The 24883-nt window shown below is 39.7% G+C and overlaps 1 protein-coding gene across 3 annotated transcripts; it reads left to right on the top strand.

The window, feature by feature from the left end:
- The first annotated feature begins 13 nt into the window (after positions 1-13).
- Positions 14-24877, top strand: ccdc186 (coiled-coil domain-containing protein 186). 3 transcript variants are annotated; one of them, XM_005928164.1, is made up of 16 exons: positions 14-127; positions 1603-2593; positions 2912-3038; positions 4542-4670; positions 7336-7548; positions 7905-8024; positions 8744-8848; positions 9489-9587; positions 12558-12644; positions 12729-12871; positions 13556-13811; positions 14221-14410; positions 15937-16017; positions 16271-16499; positions 21730-21949; positions 24537-24877. In XM_005928164.1, exons 2-16 carry the CDS (start codon positions 1656-1658, stop codon positions 24618-24620), a joined length of 3021 nt encoding a protein of 1006 aa, XP_005928226.1. In that variant the 5' UTR covers positions 14-127; positions 1603-1655; the 3' UTR covers positions 24621-24877. The 3 variants fall into 3 exon arrangements, 2 of the variants coding, with proteins under 2 accessions (XP_005928226.1, XP_005928225.1); XM_005928163.1 differs by having other exon boundaries at positions 15937-16035; XR_006054679.1 differs by lacking the exon at positions 24537-24877 and having other exon boundaries at positions 15937-16035; positions 16271-19731; positions 21730-21821.
- Positions 24878-24883: the final 6 nt, after the last annotated feature.

The raw sequence follows: 24883 nt of genomic DNA, 5'->3' as shown, positions 1-24883 counted from the left end.
TTGTTGATGTGTCATATCAAAGTGACTGACTTGTTGTGCGATCAGCTGGTAAGGCAGGGGAGGTTCAAAGTTCATTTTTACCCCGATTGTCTCCACATCGAAGCACACCATGGGGTTTTCCTTCTCGGTGGGTAACTTATAACAGCCTTTATTAAGCTTTCTTTGATATCTATGTTCGATGCTAGCGCCAGCTGCGCTAAGTCAAGCGTGAGATGATTGGATTGTACGAGCTAACACAAGGCTTATCAGTGTAGCTTAGCTTTCTAGGCTAACTGCACGCTTACAGTTTATCAGTCTGTAGTTTAGCCTTAAACCTATTGTTAGTAGCTATATTTTACTCACAGGGTGTTCTATGTCGTACGCCAGTCTTTCTTTTCCTTTCGTTTTCATAGCCCTGTCAAGGCAAAATCAATAGCTAGCGAGCTAAAGCCATCAAAGGTGTTGCTAACGTTAAATGAAGCGAAATGTAGATTAATCAGCAGTAAACACAAGCGGGACGTCGGCCTGCTGCTTACAGCAAGCTCGGACACTTAACGGTATGTTTTAATAAGACTGACTGCCTACATTACAATAACTCCTGTGTTATTGCATGGCACCCGTCACTGGAGCATCTTCTGCATTGCATCTGTTAAAGCTGTTGCGCTTTTACTGCGTCAACAGAAGACGCCGTTTTGTAACTGCAGCCTTACATTTATGACTGCAGGGTAATGGTGAGCTTAATGATTGTATGTATTAGTGTAAATAACATAAAGAAACTGCTCTTAGTTGGTATAAGAGCAGTGCTAGACGATGGTATTGAAAGAGGTGGGACAAATGAGGAGGATTTCGGGACATGAAACAGAAAAGGGGCGTCACGATTACACATTGTTAAAGGGAGAATAACTTAAAGGATCCCAGTTATTAATAATCATAGTAATGAATAACACGGCAAATGCTGCGAAAACGCTATTTAAATAAAAAAAAATTGTAATTTAAGGCTTCAGACTCCGATAGGACGGCTTTGTTTACTAACCTTAAACCATTTAGAGCAAATCTGCTAGCAGACACATTTTCTTAAATTATAAACTGTCTTTAATTTCTTTTTCTCAGCCATTGCTGTTTTATTTCTTATTCTTTACGTTGACTGGAGAGTATGCACGAGTCCCTTGGAAGTGTAATAAAAAGTGAAAGTGAATGAATTCATTAAACAGGATGTTTCTAATTGTGGGACTTCTGAATGCATGCATTTTGAAAGCAAGTTCAGGCTTTGCAGTAATCGTAAATGCCTATCTTATGTGTGTACCATGCTCTTCAAGCTGTATCTCACCACAGGTTTTTCCAGGTCCACACCCCTTTGTGTGTGTCGCAGCAAATGAGGCTGTATGTTGGGAAATTCTTTGAGTTTAGGCTTCCTTTTGGTTGCATAATAAACTACAATGAGGAAATTTTAAGCTTAACAAGGAAGGGAAAACATGATAGTAATCCAGGACCGCTGTATCTGTGACTTAAAGGAATTTCAGGTTGTTCACGGAAAAACTGCTGTGTTGGTGTGAATAAAACAAATAAATAGTTTCGGTCTGCTTCCATTCAGTCTTTTTTTTTTTTTTTCTCTCTGTCACACAGATTTGAGTCAGAGGAGGACCTGGGTACACCTCAGTCCTGCTTCAGATACATAAATGATGGAAGGATCAGAGGTTCAGTCCTTGACGACGGCATCACACCAGATGAATCTCCTTAATGTCAACACGTCTAATGCAGACGAGGAGGAAGAAATCTCTCTCAACAGTGCACAGGAGGCAGAAACCTGCAGTCAGGCAAAAGATGAATTGCAGCTTGACGGTGAATCAGTCAAGACTACAGCACTTGCTGAGATGGACACAAAGACGGAACATGAAGCTCAAACATGCAGTCATGAACATCCAGATGTGAAAGAGGAGCCTGTTGATACCAGAACTGTTTTAGTGGAAAGTGGGAAGCCTCCACAAAGTCCTTCAAATGAGAGTGGTAGCACTTTGGTAGCCCCAGTACCTACTGTGGATGTAGTAGAAAACTCTCCTTCTGTTCTTAAAGGGACAGAAGATACCGTATTGACTTTTGATGCTACCATTCCAAATGGCAATGAACAGCCATCGCTCTTGGTTACAAATTGCCCCACTGAGCCATCACCTGCTGAGGATAGTAGTTCAGCTGAGAGTCCATCATCCTCTAATGTCCATAGCACTTCCAAAAACTCACCCACAGACTCAACAACAACCTCCGGTATTTCTAATGGACCTTCTACCCCGATCTCTGACACCTTTAGCTCTTCGCTTGCTTCCAGCCCTCAAACCAGTGCCAAAAACCTGTTTCCCTCAAATTCTTCTGCAAGTCCTTATGACACTGATTGCAGCCGAAAGCTTATTTCTCAGATCCAGCGGTCACTGTCACAAGAGTCACTGCTAGATGAGCTTGAGTCTGAGCTCTTGGCTTGTCAGCTGCCGCATGGTGACGATAGAAGTGAGCGGAAAGGGAGCTCACCTGTCAATGGACTCCCCACGGACCAGGAGGGATGCATGGTAGTCTTCGAGAAGTGTGTGCAGTACAAATATGCACAACAGGAGAAGGCTATTCAGAAGTAAGTTGGTATTTTCTACATATTCATATCGCAGGTCATTAGAAAGTGCCATATTTACTGTACTTGGCTTTTAAATGGGATCAGTCTACTCATTTAATGTTTTTTTTCTTACTTTGAAAAAGCAGACATAGGAGAATAATTAAGTCAAAACCTAAGCATTAATTTTTGTGATGAATACAGAGTATAATCCAGATTTTTCCTGTCCAGCTATGCCTCTTGGCCTTAATAGCAGCAGTCAAGATTCTTTTAGAGATTCAAAAACTACTTTATATGGGCTTGAGCTGAACTGAGATTGTGCGTGCTCTCTTGTTTGTACAGGTTGCTTGAGGAAAACAAGAGACATCAGGAGCTGATCCTGGGTATCTGTTCAGAGAAGGACAAAATGAGAGATGAGCTCAAAAGGAGGACAGAAACAGAAAAGCAGCGCTTTGCCACCATTACAAAGGTTAGTGTGCCCCTATGCTTTCTTATGTTGTTCAGGGTTATATGGAATTCACTGTTTATGATATAAACTCAAGTAATGAGGGGGGAAAACCTGGTCAAAGTCAAGCATATTCCAAACTAATAGGCCATATTTATTTGGATGTGTCATCAAGTTTTGTTCTTTTTCCAAGAGACTTATAAAAAATGGTAATGGAAGCACATTAACCAAATGATTTTTCCATCACTGAGAAAATTTTCCACTTCAGTGTTTTTAATCTGATTTCTTGTCAGACATATCAGTATTCAGACATTCATACAAGTACCTTTTGAACCAGATGCAATTTTTTCCTGTTGTATTTGTTGGGTCAAGCTGTGTTCAAAGCACCACACTGGAGTGCTGGCGTATATGTTTTGTAAGGACATGTTTTTGTGGTTTTTACCAAACTTGGCAAAAATGATATTCAGATCAAACCTCACCAAAGTTATCTTGTGGAGTTTTGCTTTTCAGTGGTATGAGTCTGTTAAAAGTCAATTGAAATTGGCAAAGTTGTGAGGTCAGCAATGCTTTGATCTGTCAAATTCAACCTTGGTTTTGGCACTTGTGATGGAATGTGACCCGGTGCATTAAGCAAAATACAAAAACCATGGACACACCTGATGCTTTTAAGTTGCTGGGATGGATATCTGAGCACCTTTCTAGTTAGAGAACAAGGGTACATTCAAGAAAATAATTAGTCTGTTTTGTATTGTTTAAAATGGGAGAAGCAAGCCTGTGTAGTTGTACCCTTCACTGTCACATATCAGTTTGATTAAAAATTGGAGTACAGCTGTGTATAACTGGTAAACAGGCGAGTCAAACAAAACAGCCCGGTGATGTGTGCTGATCGCCAGCATTCAATGGGCATGAACATCATCATTTGTGTGAATTCTATGCAGTTTTTAATATCCCGCCTTTTTTGTGGTTTCTCCCACCACAAAAGCTTCTTACAAAGCTTACCCACCTAGATACAACTACAAACATAAAGTGCGTTTCTATTCATCGGGCTCAGTTAAGCATTGCTGTTGCCATGGAAGCAACAATAATTGGTTAATATGTTCTTGGTAACATGGTTTGTTTAAGCACTGCCCTAGCAGACAGACAGGAGTAATTTTATTATTACACGCATCCAGTATATGCCTGGATCATTTTTGTCCAGCAAAAATCCAAAATAATTTCATAATTTTGTTTACTTTTCAGAAATGTAATAAGAAAATAAAGACTGTGCCATAAAACAATCAGATTAACAGATTATATTTCAGGTAGAAGAGGCTCTCGTCTGTCATTCGTCATTATTTTTTAATGGAGTATTTCCATGTTTACAGTACAAGTATCTAGAGGGGTTGAAAGCCCTGACACCGCTGTCTAAATGTAGTTATTCCACATTCTGCCTCAGTTGTCACCCTGCATAGCAGGTTATCCCAGGTGTGGCCCAGACTTCAAAATTGCCCAACTAGTTGATTACACTGTCTATTCCTGTTTTTGCAGTTGGAGGCGAAGGTGAACGAGCTGCTGAAAGAACTGAAGGAGTCGCGGGATAAACTTGTTCACCAGGAGCAGTCAGCTAAAGCTGCTCTCCAGCAGATGCAGAAGGAGACAGGTTACCGGATTGAACAGGTACAACTGGAACCTATTATTCACCTGCATCCTTGATAATCTGGTAGCACAAATTAGCTTTGCCTCAGTCTTAAAGTTATGTGCACCTCTGCTCTCGTTTCTGTCTTATCAGTAGGCCAGGTTTATCACAGTTTTTACATTTTTTAAAAATGTTAAAGGGAGGGGGGGAGTATATTATAGTTCCACTGAGTGGTTGGATTGGGGTCACTGTTGTTGAAGTGTAGGTAAAATGGTTTTCTGAGCTTCACAAGATATAACGGTGCACATTCCTGCCACCAATTTTATGAATGCCTGCTTATGGTGTTGGTGTTATTAATGTACTGACAAGAACTAATGTTACAGCATCTGGGGGAGAGATCGCATAGTGAAAAAACAGCATCTCAGACAGCTAATTAAATTCAAACCACAACAAAGCGCTCTGGACTAGTCATTCACATCATTCACAACAGTCAGGGTTTTTTTTTTGTGTATGTACTCTGTTTATAGAAGAAAGGTTCACATTGTGTAATAATGCACCTATTTGCTGAATAGAGTATAGGGGTATCAGGGCAGGATACATGGCAGCACATAAAGCAGTTTTCCCCTTGCTATAGGTTCTAGTTTGAGATATGGCTTTCTAAAATATAAATGTCAATGTCACATTCTCTTCTAAATATTTTTGTGTTAGTCTTTAGATTAAAGTACTTGCTGAAATGGTTAAAATGAAGTCTAACTACAAAAATACTCAGGCTTTTATATTCTCATTTTCTTTCAAGCTGTTTGCGCAAAACTAGCAGCTGAATGTTCAAGGTCTTTGCACGGCAAACTCTTGTTATTGCAGATTTAATCACTTGTTAAACGAATAGTGCAGGGAAGCACATTTTCATCCAACCATTTGCACACCTGGTTGAAACCATGGAAGGGACTTTTCTCCTGACAGTTTTGTCACACTTTACAATTTTTAATTTCACTGCTCAATGAGCAGTAGGGGTTTGATTTTGCACTTGGTTGTCTCTCTTTAAGCCCTTCTCTTGAATCATTCCTCTCTTGTACTAATAGTGTGTCCCGCTCCTAATCAGCTGGAGCCCCCGAGGATCAAAACATTTGGTATTGTTAATCTAAAGACGCTTTGTGCCAAATAAAAGATAATTTCTTTCCTTTGAGTTTCCCCACAGTGGTTGGTGGACCCGTGTGCTTTTGTACAAGAAAGAAGGCGTACACAGCCTTTCTTAAATTTATTATACAATTTTATAAGGTTCTCCTGTGCAAATACACGCCATCCCAAGTACTGTGCAACAAATAAATAAAAGAGCAGTGTAATCAGCTGCCTTTCAGAGGAATCGCCCATTGACAGACTTCAGCTCCATCATAAACCACAGCGGGTGGCAGAAGCCTTTTTCTCCTCTGCAGGATGCATAGCAGCACACAAAGTAGTTTATCCACTTGCTGCTTATTCTTTTCAGAGCAAACCTCCAGCTTGCAACAAATTAAAAACAGAGGAGAAGAAGAACTGCCATCACCTGTAATAGACGGTGATGTGGGAAATGTAGTCTCTCGAGCTTTTTTTTTTTTTTTTTTTTTTTCAAGAAGCAGCTGATTTCAAGAATATTGATATCAAACTGACCAGTGACACAGCTTTGAAGGAAAATATGTGTAGGACTGGAGATAAGTGTTTAACAAAATCTGAACCTTCAAAATAAGAGTGAGGCGATCAGTTAAAATGTCTAGTCAGTTGCCAGATATCGTCTCTTACACAGCTTATACAGTGTCTCTCTCTTTCTCTTGCTTTCATAAAGCATCAGCGTGTTAGAGCGAACAGTACAGATCAGGCATAGGGGCGTAACTGTTGTCCATGAAAGTGTCTGCATAGCAGGTGCACCATGGTGATGCTCGGTCTTCAAAACTGCTCGGCTAATGAAGGGCTTCAGGTTGGGACTTGCAGAGTGAATGTATAATATTTGTAAAAGGAAAATGTCATTATGGAAGAACGCATCCATTATGTTATTTTTCCTCCACACATTATTTTAGATGTTTAACTGTGTTAGCAGAGCCTGTCCTACTATCGTTTCAGCCATACACACATCAGCTGCTTAAATGGCACATATTTATTTATCAAGCTTTCACTGACTGAATGTGTCTTCTTTGGTTCCTTGATACCATTTCCTACCATTTTTTAAAAAAAAAACATTTTGTTTAATTACGTTGATGAATTACTGAATCATTTTAAAAAATACAGTTAAGCCCTTGTTAGTGTAAGAAAAGAAAAATATGGGAATTATAAAAGCCTGGGAGCGTTACTGTCCTTTACTAAATAATAAGTTAATAAATTGCCTTCAATAAGGAGCAGATTTTTATTTTTTTGAATATAGCTGGCAAATGGAAAGCTTGTTGGCTCCATTTGTAAAATGCTGACATGCTGACAGATGAACAGTGACAGTCCTGAAGTCTACCCCCACTGCATCTGGGGAGGGTGCATGTGTTTCTCCAGCTGTCTGTCACTTGTCCAGGTTATGGAAGGCAAAGTAAGGTAGCTGATAAATCACTGCCTCAGCCATCTGCTGTTGGACAGTTCCAAGAGAAACGTCAGTTGTTTTTGTGATATGTAGAAGGACCTAACAATACGAGTATCTCAGTGATCGAAGTGTCAACTGACATCTCCTAATATTAAAAAAATAAAACTCCCCAGGTGAATAAGAAATGTGATGAGGCGAGGCAAGAGAAGGAGACCATGGTGATGAAATACGTGCGGGGTGAGAAAGAGGCCCTCGACCTGAGGCGGGATAAAGAGAGTCTGGAGAAGAAACTGAGAGAAGCCACCAAAGAGGTGGATCGCCAGGCCCTGCGAGGAAACCAGCTGGCTCAGGAGAAAGGGCGGCTGCAGCAGCTGTATGAAGCAAAGGTGACGATTTTATAGTGCCTCTGTTTTATAGAGAGAGTTTTGTATTTATCTATTTGAACTCATTTAAAGTCAGCCTAATTTGCCACTAGACATAATAAAAAAATAGACATAGCTCTCGCTTTGAATACACAGTACTTCACAGTGAAAATTAGATCACATAAGCAACCTTATATTAGTTTTTCAGTGAAGCGAGCATTGTGTGGGCGATAGATTTATTCTTCCTACGGTGGTTTGCAGATGTAGGACCCTTTTAGAACTATCAGTGAGAAACAAAAAGCAGGTTTTTTAATAAAAAGAAATGTTGGCTCCCAACCAAATATCTGTTTGCTGATCTGTCCTTTGAACTGCGTTCTTAGGAAGGGGAGGTTGGCAGGTTGACTCGAGATGTGGACAAACTAAAGGAGGAGATCAACTCCCATCTCATCAAGGTCAAATGGGCCCAGAACAAGTTAAAGAGTGAGGCAGATGCGCACAAGGTAATGTAACTTTTGTGTTTATTTTTTGTTATTTTATTTAAATTTAATAGTCAATGAAGGTAAAAAAAGGAGGTGTACAAGGTTAATTTGACCTCTGTTGCATATATTATCCTCAGGATTTCGATGATATTATAGAGTGAGCATGTGCACCTCAGCATGCTAGAGCCAAATTTTATTCAAAAATTAAAATGACACATTTACATGACTACATGCAGCTCCAGTTTTCAGAGTATGCCTTACCCATATTATTAAAACAGCATTCCTCTTCTGGTTAATGTTAATTTCCTTTTGTTTAAAGACCGGTTGTTTGTCAAAGACTTACGCCAGCATACAAATTACATCTCCTTCAGTCATTTTTGTCTGCAGACACGCCATAAAAAACATGATTAGAGGCGTCTTGTGATTCACAGGCAAAATGAAATGGGGTGAAAATGGTACAGTAATGGACCTGCAACAAAATCATCATTAACATCATAGCTATTTTTGAGATTGTCTTATTACAAACTAATGGTTTTATTTTTGAAGTGACTCCAAGCAAATATGAGGCTATAAACAGAGGGGAAATGGTAAAAAAAAAAAAAAAAAGTCGGTGGTTCCTGAAGGTCGCAGCTGTTGAGCCACTTTTCTGTGTGGTAACCTGTGTGGTTGACAGGTATCTGTGCATGTTAAAATTGTGCTTTAGTGCTATAGTACAAAAGCATATTTGTGTTTATTTGCAGGAAACTAAAGACAAACTGAGAGAGACCACGTCCAAGTTGGCCCAGGCGAAGGAAGAGACTGAGCAGATCCGCAAGAACTGCCAGGACATGATTCGAACATACCAGGTTTGTGATATTTAACACAGGAAAATAACAGATTGCTCAAGACCATGGAAGAAGTAGATTTTCCCAGAATCAGTCTGAATAAGTGTTTATTTGTGCATGATTTGTATCTGTCACTGCAATCAGTTGGCTTACTTTTGAATAAATGGCCTAACCCAACACAAAAGTTGATCTTTAACTATAACGTGCTATTACGCGTGCAGACAAAGACTGCATGACGCTATTGCCGCGGCATTGTTCTTTTCATAGAATTTAAAAATATGCTATTCAGTAACAACTGAACTAGAGCACGACCGAGAGAAAAGCATTTTTCATTTGTACCTTGTGATGGTAGCAAAGAGCTGTGCTAGTCTCTGTCTCTGTGGTAGAAAGATTATTACCTTTTTTTTTAATCGCAGACAACAGTGTCAGCATATCACAAAGTAAGACTTAAAAATAAAACAATATGACATAAACCACAAATGGAAAATCATTACTGGCAGTTATTCCCTCTTATTTGTGTCTATAAAAATATTTTCCTTCAACTGAGACCCCTCTTTTTTCTGCTTTTTTTTTTTTTTTTAAGGCTGTCTTTTTACACTGTATTTGACTTTTCTCTTGCCCTGTTTGTTTTTTAAAATCTTCACTGTCTACTCTCTTTCAGGAATCAGAGGAACTCAGGTCCAATGAGCTTGATGCTAAACTTAGGGAGACGAAAGGAGAGCTGGAGAAACACAAGCAGGAACAAACAGACCAGTTAGAGGTGAAACTAAATACGCATACACAACACATTCTCAGAGATGTGTACCCATCCTATCATCCACTTTGCCCTCCTAAGGCAAAACATAGCATCTGCATGTCAAGTTCAGTTTACTACATTGCATTATAGCATTAGGATTTTCACTGAATAAGCAGTAGATTTGTTAGATTGTGTTAACAAGAGTTGAAAACTGAAAAATTGGGGAAAATGTAATAATAACACAAAAAAGAGAATTATAACGTAGAGAATAAAAAAACCCTCCCCATTTTATTGAAGATTAACTTGTTAAACTAGGTTGCTAGAAGGAGCCTTTGACACTGACAAAAACAACAGGAACTTTAAATAAATTGGTTACGTTTGTGCACTTAGTTGATAATGAGGTTAAACTGCATAAAACTAAAGATTTGTAACTTGTGTTGCTTTCTTTAATCTTAAAAGTTGGATGTCTGAGCTGGGAGAGACGTCATCCTGAGTTTATGTTTTGCAGTTATACTGCTTTTTCACACTGCTGCAATCTTGGATTATGAAGTTGGGATTGGTGGGGCTTCTTTGACTTTCCAAGTGAGAAATCTAGCTCTGCTTTTTGTGAGGATGCACTGATTTTTATCGTGTAGAGATCCCCATATTCACTCCTGGACAACGATTGATGCAAAACGGCAAAAACAATAGTTAGTGGGTGACATAACTGTTGGATGAATGAAGGTTTACTTTTACTTGTGAACTCAATTTCGATTTTTATCTGTGTGACGAGGCACCAGAAGACAAAACAAACAATAATTCAAAAATTGCACATACGCTGTGATTCGCCAAGCCATTATTCAGCCTTTTATTGATTGTCGATGCCAGCTCTTCTAGTAAAAAATGTTTTTGGCCTGTTTTTCTCAGTTTGAGAGGTGTAATTGCCTTAACTTGGACGAGATAACAAACTGGCATTCGCGCTCCCCGAGCAGACATGCCTTACACGCAGGCACAAACGTGGACTCAATCCAAACACAATGGCCTGTTTTTTGCTGCTTCCCGCTCTAAAGGGAAATGCACTTTAAAAATAAATGGCCTAGAAATAATCAATATGAAGCTGTGCATTTCAACAACAACTCAGGATACATCACACATCTCCTGTTTTCATTCTACAGCCTGTTTTGTTTTTCTAGAAAGTCCTTAAAATGTCTGTGTTTAAATGAGATGGTCTTAGATTTACATTTTGATGGATTTAAGGTGGCAGATGTTTTTTACATTGGTTTGTTTTCTTCAGGGGTCTGACATTTGATCATAAAGAGATTCATCCAGTTAGGTATTATGTCAGAGATTTTATTCTTCCCAGTAACTGGAGAGTACATTGCAGGGCCATCACTGATACTGTGTGGAAATAGTTTTTAGGACAGGGTTTATCATGGATGTTGATTTTTGGCAGATGTCACTACTCTGCTGATGAATAAACTGGTCCAAGCCTGTGTTTATTTTAGTATGTGTGTTATGCTCAAGTGATGATGCATCTCAGTCATAAATAATGCAAGTACAAAGTTTCCATTGGTTTTTGGCTATAAAATTAGATTGGAAGGGATAAATGTAAGAATCAACAGTAGAAAATTTACCAGCATCTCCATTACTGCCATGTTGTCGTGGTTACCACAGACTACTAATAGCTTCTGGGAAAAGTTGACTTTCAGTAGCACTGGTAATGGCTTTGTTAAAAAGATGGTCATTGCTTTCACATGCTTAATTAGTGCATAAATAAAGCAACTTTAATGAACAGATTACTATAACACACACAGGTTGCCCAGGAAGGCTTCTGCATTCAAAATTCTGCAACTGTATGATTTTCTTTTTTGACCGATAGTTGCATTGCTTTGTAAAACCACTGAACTTAAGTTGTAATAATTAGTCAGAATTAGCAGAGTTCTGACCAATGTTATTTATAGACAAATATGCTGGCTAGTATTTCAACATCACTGAATCACAGAGTTTCCTATTTTGAGTATAGTGTGGAAGTGAAAGCAGGTGTGGCCCCAACTGCATGTTTCATTTGCAAGTCAAACGACCAGTCCTGGTGAAAAATGACTCCATAATCGTCTCAGTAGTACTGGAGGGCAGGGTATTGTTATGCACTGATTAGATTTCAGAGGTTTTTGGGGCCAAATAATAGGTTTTCTAAATATAAAGCATGAGTAACAAGGGTCTGGTGACATTAGGGTAAACAGTAATTGGAGACTGGCAGGGCCAGAATTATTGCAACTTGTGATCTTGTTGACTTTGGCAGGTCTATGACCACTCGCATTCAGTTGCCATCTTCAGAGTGACAAAACTGCAATAAGATGGAGTCTGTTTGGTATCAACCTGAGGTTGAATGTAGTCTGTAATTAATCAGCAAATGTTGCAAATCTGTCTTCTGTAAATCTGTTGCAGCCTGTATGCACAGAAATTCACATTAAATCCAGCTCTGAAAAGAGCTGAAAAAAAAATAAATTCAGAAATTTCTCCACAAATAGTGACATTGTTGCTGCAGGATGCAACACGATATGGCACTCAGCAACCTTGCTTTTATGTAGGAAGATGACCAGAATACAAGCAAATGTAACCAGCCAGTTATTTGCAGTCGGGGTGTACCAAATAGGTGCTGCAGAGGGTTTGTGCTCATTATTGTATGCATTTTTAAATTAGACTGCAATTATTTGCAACTGGATGGCTACATACATAAACTGGCTATCATGGTAATCATCTGCATAGCAGAATAATATTGCTTTAGAGAAGTTTTTATAATTGTTTTTTTTTCTTTAAGTATTGGTCCCAGGACAGAACCCTGTGGAACTCCATAATCAACTTTTGTGTATGTGAGTTACCAGACTGAACAAAAAGAGAGGAAAATTTGTTGGGTATTCTTTTGATAGCTTATTTTAAGAGCTTATTTTTACAGAAGCAATGCAAAACATAAAACAGTGGTTGCATATCTAATGAACAATCTACTGCATCTGGCAGCTACACCGGGTGAAAGCCAAAGAGCTGGAAGACCTGAAGAGGAGCTATAAAGAGGCCATGGATGAGCTTGATACGCTACGCACAAAGGTTTGTCCGACATACAGGTGTTTAAACATTGGCACACAGGATATCTCCAGGTCTTCACTGCAAAAAAGTTGTGTTATTCTTTAGTTAAAGTGTCTGGAGGATGAGCGTCCACGGTGGGAGGATGAGCTGACCAAGTACAGGGAGATCATCAACCGGCAAAAAACTGAGATTGGCCGCCAGAGAGAAAAGCTCGAAGAGGTGACTGCACTTCAGGAGCAGCATCAATGGTACAGCCACACACTCACCCATATAGGAAGTGTGATGGGACACCACCACACACTGAACAGAGCAGTTTTGCATATGTGGCATCTGACAGAAATAAATAAAAGATAGCACATTTACATAGTAACAAATATTGAAGCACCATCAACTAAAGGGTCTAACTATACTTAATGCACAAAAAAGTGACATTTGTTATTTCACTATGAGCAAGCATGTTTAATATAAGTTTTTGTTTTGTTTTTTTTGTTTTTGTTTTGCTTTGGACCTGTATTACCATGCTGACATGACAGTTTTTTATAGAAATGTACAGTTTGTAATATACTACCTGTTCTTCTTTTTTTCTCACTCAACTGCTTCATCAGAGCATTTAAAGATAGAACAGAGACAGATATAGCATAGAGGGCAGGAAAGGGACTCTGGTCCCTGTGTGGGTGTGTGACTGTGATGGCCATGTGAAGATGATTTAATAGAAAGAAGGGATAGTCACAGTAGAGAAAACTGAAACATTTTTATATTTGTGCAAAAGAAAAGGCTTACCTAAATAAGCAATGCAATCCATGTACATTTAATTATATTGAACAGTTAAAATATTTAGCTTGCCATTATTATTATTATTATTATTATTATTTTTAGTCATTGAGCCCATTTAAAGCCCATTTAATGATTTATTTATTGTTTTCTGGATGTAGCGATGAACAGGAAATCAAATCGCTTCGTGATGAAGTGGATGGCCTGACCAATCAAATGGCTGACCTGCACCGTGATGTACAAGGCAGCAGAGAGCGTGAAGCGGAGTTACTGGGCTTCACTGAGAAGTTGAGCAGCAAGAACGCTCAGCTTCAGTCAGAGAGCAACGCACTACAGTCTCAGCTGGACCAGCTAACTAACAACTTCACCGAGCTTCAAGGAAAGCTGGAGGAGACCAACAGGCTGCTGGAAGACAAGGTTGGCGTACTCTGAGTGCACTATCTGATACAATGCATTTGTTGATGAGATGAAAGATAAAAATGATACTAAACTCATTTTTGTCTTTGTTTTTCTTCTTTTTTGAAGTTGTTATCAAATTGTTTTGGTTTCAGCGTCTGCTCACGTTTCCTGGTTTGATTAAAGAAAGATTGAAATACATTTTCTAATCAAATGTTTGAATCATTTTGTAGAAGCAGAACTGAGAAAACATACAGTGGATCACTGTGTTGTTATAAGTAATGACATTTTCCTGCTCGAAATTCAGGAGAAAGTCTTAAAATATCTTTTTAATTTTGTTTTTAAAGCAAGCAGCCATTCCAATATATATTACTACTATATAATTGGTGTTATTACATCATTTTTTTTTCTTACACCATTAATCCTGCAGTCACAGCAACTGAAACAGGAAGAGGCGCTAAGACGACAAGAGGTGCAGAGTCTGCAGGAGGAGCGGGCAGCACTGCAGACGGAGGTGGCCCAACTGAAAACCAGAGTAGAAGAGCTGAGGGATGAGCTGGTGACTCAGAAAAGGAAGCAAGCTGCTAATATCAAAGACCTCACAAAACAGCTAACACAAGGTCAGATACCCTAATGTATTTATGCATCTCTTGTTTTTGTATAGAAAGTCTAGAATAATAATAATAAAGGTTGGTTTGAAAAGGCAGATGATTTCTCAAACATCTATCATGGAAAATGGCAGCGTCTCGGTTGTTTAGTGGTTTACACATTTTCCTAACAAGTTAAAAATCCCGAGTTCCATCTAAGGAGAAGACCGGTCTCAAAGAGATCTGTGCAAATCAAACATGTGCAGACACCCACTGTGACAAACCCTTTGCTAACTGTCATGAAACAACAGAATAACTGTAATATAGAGAATTGTATCATTTCATTGAATTATCAACCCTTCAATAGTTTTGTCATTCATATATAAAGTACTGCAGAAAAGTCTTGATTCACCTCATTTTTCTTTAGATTTAGCTTCCAGGGAGCCAGCTTCTCGTCATTTTTTAAAGTAGTCTTAAGCAATAGTTCTCCAGGCTTATCGAAGGGCTTTCATAGTTCTTTTTGGACATTTGCTGGGACATTTTGCTCATGTTCTTATTTTTTGGTTCCAAAGATAACACCAGCAAGGAGATTCCCAAAGAGCTATTAGGTGAAATATTGGCATATCTCAGAATGGTGTACAGTGTGTGCTTTAAAAAATTTGAGGATAAAAGAAGAAGTGCCAAGCCTGAAAAATTATCTCCATCAGATAAACATTATTTGAAAGTCATATCCTTAAGAATTGGGGAAAAAAGCCAGCAAAAACCTGACACATGTATCTGGCCCGTCTTCTGATTCTGAAATCACCATCTATGTATGAAGGACTTCAGGAGACAATGAGTGTCTACAGCCTACAGTGAAGGCTCTGTCATGATTTGGGAATAGTGGTGTTGGAGATCTTGTCAAAACTGGTGGAATCATGAATACAGAAAACCTTCAAGAGATTCTCAACACAATACCATCTGGAAATCAACATGACAATGATCGCAAAAATAGTGTCAGGGCAATAAAAGTATACCTGGATAAGAAAACAAAGAAGAACACTATCACAGATTCACATAACGAGGAGAATCTGCAAAGTGATTGATGAGTGTACAGGTGGATCCCTGCTGTGGTTATACCTAACAGGGTGAGCCAGCTTCCCTCGCCTCTTCTCTGGGAGCAAAGAAAAACCTTAGAGCTGAAAGTTCAGCACTTTTATGTTCTGTGATCAATCCTTTCACTTTCAGCTGTCTTGTAGGCTAGAGAGGACATTTTTCTTGGCAGAAACAGTAATTTTTCATCAGTGTAGCAGTTACACTTAATCAGCATAGTCATTTCAAGCCTTTGTTCAACCTTGGAAGGTTTGCTGAGCCTGCAGGGTTCTTCAAAAGCAACCTGTGTCATGTTTATTCAGGTTGACTCCTTCCGAGAGGAATACTCAGAGTTCAGCTGAGCTGTGATGCTCATTTTCATAATATTTAATTGTCAGTGATGTTGATTTTCACAAAGTGTCTGTGACAATGACATCTTGGTATTAGTCACTTTTTGACAGTTAACAAATCTTTCTTTTTCTCTAAAGCCCGAAAAAGGCTGGAGCAAGTTGAGAATGGAGGGTGCGAACGGGATGCCAGCAGTATGGGCAGTCGCTCCAGTTCCTCAGGTACTACTCCAAGATTTGGTTAGTATTTAACACCTAAAGTTGTAATTTTTTATTTTTTGCTATTGGGCCTTTCAATGGGATAGATACTACTTCTTCTTCTTTTTCTTCTTCTAAAAAAACCCCCCAAACATTGTATCTAGTCAATGTTTCATACAGGAAAGCAATATTTCACAGCTTATTCTTACATGATCAAAGCCACATCAGTGATAATTGTTCATTGGTGATGTGTGTCTTTATCCCCTTGATGCTCCAGGTTCTTTGAATGCACGTCATGGCGGCAGCAGTGGCGTTGAAGAGCGGTCACCGGAGAGCCAGTCGGGCCCTTCGGTGGTGGTTGTGGACAGTTTCCCAGAGGTCGACAAGGCTCTGCTCGTTGAGCGTATCGTCCGTCTGCAAAAGGCTCTAGCTCGGAAGCAGGAGAAAATCGAATTCATGGAGGACCATATCAAGCAACTGGTGGAAGAGATCCGCAAAAAGACCAAGTGAGTGGGATGGACCAACATAGAGGAAGCAGAAAACGGGAAATGACCCAACTTCTTCCATCTCTACCTCTAATGTTTTGGAATCTTTTTGATTGTTGCGTGCTCAAGCAGTACTTATGGATAAAGGTTTGAAATTGACAGCAGTCCCAGTGCAAATGCACAAAAGTCTCAGATACAGTGTTTCAGGCTTTATGGCTTTTATTTAAAAGATAGCAGTAATATTACAGGTTTGAGAAAATGAAACGCTCTGCAAACAACCTCTGCCTTTTAAGAAAACTAACAACTTAAAGTAGGATGTGTAGTCTATGCTACGTATACGTTCAGTTCTTTTTATTCACTTTTTAAACATTGAAACACCCCGACCAATATGACAGCTAAGCTCTGAACGTATCATATCTCATTTCATAACTTGGTTCGACACAGATTTTCCAAATGATGAAAGGATGCTTCAGCTGACCTTGACCCCCATACAGACAGTTTACGGTGCTCTGCTTCCTTCTTTGTCTCACCCTCTAATCTTTTGATCCTAACCCATGAAGGCACTGACTCATTCATGACAAACTTCGCTGAAATCTATTTATAGTCTGAGCCATACATGGAGCCGCATGTGTATGACTGCTTAATGATGCTCCATCCATATTCATCTCCATCACCTGCAATGAAAAAGCCAGTGTAAAGGACGTTTGGACGATATTAATCTCATCGCAGTGTTGCGTATTCTACATTTAAGGCCTCGCAGTCCATCGTGTGCTATACTGGTATACTACGATAAAATGATCAATGAATATATGTTTATTAAATCTATATATTTGTTTTTGATATGATATAAAGCTAAAAAAATAGGATATTTAAAAAGTCAGAAGGTCTCAAAGCTGAAAGGTAAATAACTGAAGTCCTATAGTTCAGCTGTACAGTTTGCTAAAGTTCTGCTTCAGTTTTTTTTTCTTTTCATCCATCCTACTTGATTCTACTTGGATCATCTCTGCTTTCCCACTTCTCATTTGTTTCCCAGCCATAAACTCGGATTGAATCCATTAGCCTCAACCTACATTTAAGAGTTAAAATTGAGGACGAATCCCACGGTTGCAAAGCTAAATTTAGCTGTGTAAAATCTCTGCTAAGCACGGGGCCGGGTGTGGGAGGGTTACACTACTCAGAGCAGGGATGTAAAGTTGTCCTTTTTGCCTTTCTGTCCCTATCCCTCCAGGACAGCCCGGTGAACACTGACAAGATAGCTGTAAGGCCGAAGCAGGTGATGAATAAAGAGACTGATACATGGCGGCTAAATCTTAAAGGGTTTCAGATAAAGGAGAGTTGGTGGCTAATCTTCGATACCACATCCATGACACTTGTCATAATCATAGCAGTGTTTTTCATCTTTAAGCTCACTTTTGAAAGTGGGAGGAGCCTTTCTGGGTGCCACTGGTCAGGGCTGGACAATACGTTTTACATTTAAAATCTATTCAAAGTAGATATTTGATAGTGATACGGTTTATTGTTGCAATCTAAAACCCTTTTTTTTTTTTCTTTAAAGCTGCATCAGTGCAGTCCACTGCAGTCCCAGTGGCCCCACTAGCTCACAAATACGCCTGCAACACAGAGAGAGACACAGTGCCCCATTTGAACAGTTTGAGCCCTAAACCTTTCTTATAATTATCCCATGAAGGAATATGCAGTGGGGTCTGACTTGAGTGAGTTTTCACAAAGTCCAGTAAAGTGTTCAGGTGTCTAACAAGGATACTCATCGCCTAAAATAAATGGTGTTTTTCCAGCCTGGCGAACTCACATGATGCAGTCGGTCTTCTGTTTTGTTCTGCTCAGAAAAATCAGGTCTGAGCATCATCTTAAGCTGCCCATTCTCTCGATATTGGCTAAAGTTCAGTTGTGAAATCTTCTTATGGCTTTAATGCAGGATCATATTTGGTCCATATTGCTTAGTCTTACAGTACCATTGGTCTATTTTCTTTAGCGACGGTAGCTGTAGATCAATGGTATTGTAGTATTTTGTTTTTCTAAGCCAGACAGAACAAGATTCTGCAGAAACCATATTGTAATGACTGAAACCTGCGGCTACAGTTAAAAAGCTGTAGCATTGCTACAATATAATAGTCTTGCAGGAGCAAAGAAAAAATAATTGCGAAACCAGAAATGGTCCCTCCCACTTAGCAATTTTATCGCTACCTGGTGATTTGTAGATGTATTTTCACTCATCACGCAGCCTTGCATTATGTTCCCGGAGTGGCTTGTTGATGTAATGTGTGTAGGAAGTCAAAGACGGGTCAGTGTATAGAGTACAGCATATGTGATTGGAAGTAAATGAGCTAAAACGAGCAGAATTAGCAGCAGCATCCTTCAAGGGCAGTGATGTCTTTCCCTCAACTGCCACACCTGGTTATTATGGCCATTAGGTCTAAATTGGCTGTTCATGTGACTTGAATTAAAATGATACTGTTGAAGACCAGATGGGAACAAAGCAGGCGGAGGCCTTCTGCTCAGGAGGTGTTGATACCTATTTATCTGGAGAGCACTCTTTTCACTCCACTAAGGCTGCGATCAATGATAACTGTAAATCAGAGGAATACAGGCTCTGTTGCAGGCTATTGTGGGCCCACACTGGTGAATGGGTTAAGTATGCATAATGGGACGCATCACTTCAGGGATATCTGTCTCATTGCCAGTCAGGGTCATATCTTAAAGTATTTTTGCTGTTGTCATGATGTTGTCCCTTCATATTTTCTGGATGAAGGATTGTGTTATGGTTTATTGAGATCTCATCACATGCATTTGCATTTACTGAGCAGGTGTACTTGTTGTTGTACAAAATGAAGCTGATTACTTCCTGCTTATAGCCTCCATGTTCTGAATACAGACCACAATATATATATATTTTTTTGTCCGCTATCTTTATTCCGACCTTTGAAGTCCAAAGTTTGTAATCTTAAGAACTGTGGTTTCTTAATTGAGCTGTTGTGCCACCCTCACGCTATGCATGCATGACTCGCTGCCCCTCTTTTTTAGAAGGAAAAAAAAATCCCTTTGAGTCTTAGATTCAAAATAATAAGTCATTGTCATTCTAAATTTCTGATCTCTTCCCCCTGCCGACCTGTGCATGCCATTGAGCACATCATGTAGCCACATCTTTAATTTCTGTCACTTTTTTTTTTGTTTTTACTAAACACTGTCGTGATGGAACTGGGGTCCTAATATGGACCCTTGCAAGGCTAGTCTAGAGGTAAGTTTAATTTTATGTGTGTGGTAGCCCATGTGTTTTTCTGTGAGTGTGGATGGGGATATTTTCTGGTGGTGGCTCTTTTATGATACTTGCAGAGCTATTGTCCATATAATTTTGCACCCATGTACTTATTTGCTTTGCTAGATTAGAATCAATACACCATAGCATAGTTTGAGGTAGATGTTAGCTTTCCTTATGTGTTAGATTTACATTAGCATAAAAAGCACATGCATTATAAAAGAACAGGAGCAGGACCCATCTCTGAGTATGGATGCTTAAAATGCATGTTAAAAACAATCCCTCTTTTCTGTTTATGCAAACATTGAATCTTTTCAGTTCGGGTTGAATTGCTGGTGCTTTTGCATTTTTTACAAATGTAGGCTGCTGCATGCTGATTGGTACCTGCAACTCGATTCACCTATTTTAACATGGGCCGTTAATGCATGTTATATTAATGAAAATATCACAGGCATGTTTCCGACCCTTTTCACCTCTTTCCCAACACATTCACATAAATGCCTCTGCGAACAGGAATAATTAAACAGTGGGCTCTTCTTGAATCACTTAGTCCCCCATGCATGTCTACCCCAAGAAAAATCTAGGTGTTTAACACTGAAGGACACCACTGGAGGTCAGTGTAATTGACTAGAATGGATCCATAGCTTGTTGCAGACTGAAAGATGACTGATCTATAAAGCTCCTCATAGCACAGGATGATGTTTTGTACTCATTTCCATTTATGGTTCTGTGTTAATTCCTACTTTGCATTTTTCATAAATACTTAATGAGTCTTGGTGGCAGTAGTGGTAGTTGTGTTTAATATAGAAATAGAAGCGTTTTAAACACTGTATTCCTATCTAATGAATCTTTTTAAAAATCTCGAGTCTTTCAGCTTTTATTATTTTAAGTGCCCCCTACTCTGAGCTCATCTTATAGCTAGCCACCCTGAATTTGAACTACACATTGCTAGTTGATAGTTGAGTACTTTAGGTTTATGGTTGGATCGACAGCGGGTTACAAATATCGATTATAGTACTGGGTTGTTGATCTTTTCTCTAGGACAGTACGCAGCCCTCTTCAGCTATCTGCACTCCTTTATTAAGTAATTGGAAAATGAAAGGATACGGATGCAATTGGAAAAGGCCTGCGCATGTTTCAGTTTTGATGTCTAAAATCTAACTCAAATATCTTCCCTCATATGACAGCAGACTTTAAAAAAATGCTAACATTTTAATCTCCCTACCATACTTAACCAGCATCTTTCGCTTGAGCTTGTACTTTGCATTATTTTCTCTCTCACTCTCTGTCTTTGGTCACATATTGACGGAGGGGGGGGAGTAAGAATGTAGGCGGCAGTAATGAATTGAAATTCAGTGGCGGCTCTCTATGGGTCTGGTCTCCTCTAAATGGAAACACTTGCTCCTCAGTGTTCGCTGGGCTGCGATGGGAAAATTGAACAACAGGAAGTTTAGAGCTGTTAAGTTGATTAATTCTCTTCTTTCCCTCTCTGTGACACAAACATAGCTTAACCTCGACACCATATTGTTACTGTGATGAAAATGTATAATGAACATAAAGATTTATCTCACTTTCTCATACGCGCATGCAGGCATGCCAGTTGATTAATTGAATCCTGGTCGGCCGCTCTTATGCCGCGTTTTCATTACCTTTCCTTCTCTGACAGGCACAATAATATTCTTTCTAACTATGACTGAATGTATCCCGCGTACATGAGTGCAACAGCCCATCCCAGTGGGATTAGTATTCTTGTAATGTCGGCTGAGTTTTTTTTTTTTTCTTCCTTTTTTGCTGCTGGAAATGGTTTATTGCTCTGCGGGAGCATGGAGAGCTCCTAACTATGAAATCCCACTTTCTCAATTTTCTTCACTCAGCAGTCTCCAGTCGATGCATTCACTTTATTCCCTTTTTTTTTTTTTTTTTTTTTTTTTTTTTGGAAGCATGTGGTTTGACTCATCTCCTCCCTCTTCATCCCTGCAGAATTATCCAGAGCTATGTGCTGAGAGAGGAGACAGGGGCCCTCTCATCAGAGGCATCTGATATTAACAAGGCCCACCTCAGCCGGCGGGGAGGCATCATGGCTTCGCTTTACACCTCCCACCCGGCAGACAGCGGGCTGACCCTGGACCTGTCGCTGGAGATTAACAGGAAGCTGCAGGCCGTGTTGGAGGACACGCTGCTGAAGAACATTACGCTGAAGGTAAGGCGTACCCCAGCAGGCTTCATCGCACCAGAGTATTCCTCTTGAAATGCAGAACAACTCATTTAAACGCAGTGATTATATTGATGACCAGAGCAGTTTCCTTTTGCAGCCTTAAGTTGCTTTTTTAAAAAAAAAAATTTAAGTATTTTATTTTGTGATTCGAGCGGATAATTAATCAGCCGTGCGAGCGTCACGCTTCACCTTTGGAGCGCCACAGCCTGATGTGACTTCATTATCAAAGCGTGCGGGCGCTGCAATCACCATTTTAATCCAACAAATCTAAATATAAAAATGTGAGTTGATGTCAAACTGGTGGATTCACAGTTTGACGCATCACAAAACACCGAAAAATTATTCACATCAGCATTTCTAATTCATACAGCTGCCAGCGTAGCATTTCCCCTTCTTCTTCATTTGCACAGATCACGCTCGTGCTTGTAAAGGTGTATTCTGCTGCGTTCGTGGTTTTTATTTTAACGGTTGGAAGATGTTTTTGTGTTTCTAGCGTTTGTGTTCTTGTCGTACATTAATCTCACACCTCTGTAAGCCCTGGAGACTGCAGGATGCCTGGCTCGCTCTGCTTTAGCGCCTCTAGCACAAAGTTTCACACTGAGATATTTGCTATTAAACTTCTATCATCTCGACATCCTACAAATTATTATTGCGTTAAGTTCAGTCAAATTTCTTGTGTATCTCTTATGGCATCTTTTCATTGCGTCGTTGCCTTTGTATTCTGTTTAATGGCAGGAAGCAAACCGCGCCACACAGCCAGTTATTGTCAATAACCGCATGTTGTGAAACCACCATTAAAAAGAATGTGATAAAGGGTGAATGTCAGACCACCTTTTCCCTTTCGTTAAGTGGCGTTATGTGATATTTGGATCGCTCTTCGAAGCTTCAAAGCCAGCCACAGCATGCATCGTATTGTCTCTGTGAGATATTTGACAGGCTGACAGTCCTGCGACGAGCAGTTTGTCAGCTTGACATAACTCGAGACGACACGTTGAAAGTCGTAGTCCAATTCAGATCAGAGCCTGCATTATTGATGCTATCGCTGAGCACAGAGACTGCGGCCTACTGTAACTGAGACATGTATTCTTTATTCATAGTTGATTTAAGCCTCAATTAATGGTGTCCATCCTCATTTAGTGTGCTGAACCTTTCGGTCTTTTAATGCACTTAGTAGTTTCTGACTTGTTGATGTCGTATCGATCAATATTCCTTCTCAGGTTTGAAACTTGAGAGGGGATATGACATCATGTAGAGGCTGGATGTGGAAAGTATTTATTTATGTCCCCTTAGTGGACACGATCAGACGGTTTTTGTTTTTTTTGTAGTTGTTGTTGTTGTTGTTGTTTTTTTTAAGATTAACCTTGTTAAGACTGGCATTACCCACCCAGCTGGAGTGTGGATGTATTTATCAGAGTGCTGCGTGTTGACCTTGTTGTGTATCTATGTTGATTTGCTCATATTTATTCACATTTCGTCGCTGAACATAAAGCTTACAGCCTCAATTTGATTTTGTGGATGTAACCAGCAGTCACAACCCAAAACAACATTAGCCTGTGATTGTGTGGCGTTTCTCCATTTCGCTCTGTTTTGCTCTCCACCGGCTCCTGAGGGAAATCTCTCTCCGTGGCTTCTGAATCCTCCAGAGCCGTTCAGTAGGTAGCTGCCGTCAGTTAGTGCAGCGCCGGGCTTGCAGTGAGTTTTAACAGAGGTCATTTATTTAAATGCTGCTCGCTGTGGATAAAAACAAGACAATTACAGGCAATTTACCGCTGTGTCTGTTTCTGCAGTCAGTGTGCAATGCAGTGCAATGCAAGCAAATGTCGACATAGAAAATGTCAAATGTGTCTAGAATCAGTGTCAAACATGGTGGGCCAGAAAAATAAATAAATCGATAAATAAAATGACAAAAAAAATCAATCTGGTGGATTACACAACAAAAACAGCAAAACAAAATATTTCTAGCGTTTCCAACACGCCCACATAAATCCAAGCAAAGTGTCACCACTCTTTCAACATGTATTGTCGCAGCCACTTTGATGTTTATGTGGGAACAAGCTTTCATAAATATTTCCAAATGATGCAGCCAGTCAGCTTCTTATTGTTTTTTTTGTTTGTTTTTTTACATATTAGAGACTCTCTTCATTAAAAAAGAAAAAACCTGAACAAGACAATAAATTGCAATAAAATGTGGGAGTAATTTCTGGCTTTCAGACTTCTTTCTGCAGATGAAAGATGATTGGCAGCGTGAAGGAAGGAATGATGTAAAAACACTCAACGTTAAAATGACAGTAAAATATTCAGACAAAGCCATATCAAGGCTTCACTTTTACCGAGATGGATGATCCAGGCTTTTCTGATTTTTAAGCCGCCGATGATTGTCCTTCATATTGATGAGATTTGATGGCGGCAATTGGTTTCTGCACACGGTGTGACTAATGCCCTGCTATTTTCAGAAAACATCAGGAAAATGGACAAGACAGGGGCCGGTTTTTAACAATAGAGTTATAACTAGCGCACCGGTCCCTCGTGTGCCGCTTTAATGCTTCATCTTCCCTTTTGTTCTGTTTTTCAGGAGAACCTGCAGACTCTCGGGGCTGAGATCGAAAAGCTCATAAAGCAGCAGAGGGATCCCGAGGACGGCGTGAGGAGGAAGTGACACGACCGCCTCACAGGCCCGAGAACTATTTGAGGACCTCTGTTTGTTTTTTTACACGCATGAAGAATGAGTTGAATGTCTAAGTGCCAGCAGCCTGTTTCGTGAAGAAGCACTCAAACTCTGTTTCTGTCCATTTGGGGAAAAACAAGTTATCTAAACCTACTTGAATGATCTCTATTCCATCCATATTGTAAAACTCCCTCTATTTTTTGCCTCTGACACAACGAATCTTCCTCTGGCTCACCTCTGGATCACCCCCCCCC

Source organism: Haplochromis burtoni, unplaced genomic scaffold, assembly GCF_018398535.1.
Source record: "Haplochromis burtoni strain Fernald_Lab_line unplaced genomic scaffold, NCSU_Asbu1 Contig_108, whole genome shotgun sequence".
Lineage (NCBI taxonomy): Eukaryota > Metazoa > Chordata > Actinopteri > Cichliformes > Cichlidae > Haplochromis > Haplochromis burtoni.
The sequence above is the reverse complement of the archived record's forward strand: the minus strand, read 5'-3'. Positions and strand labels throughout refer to the sequence as shown.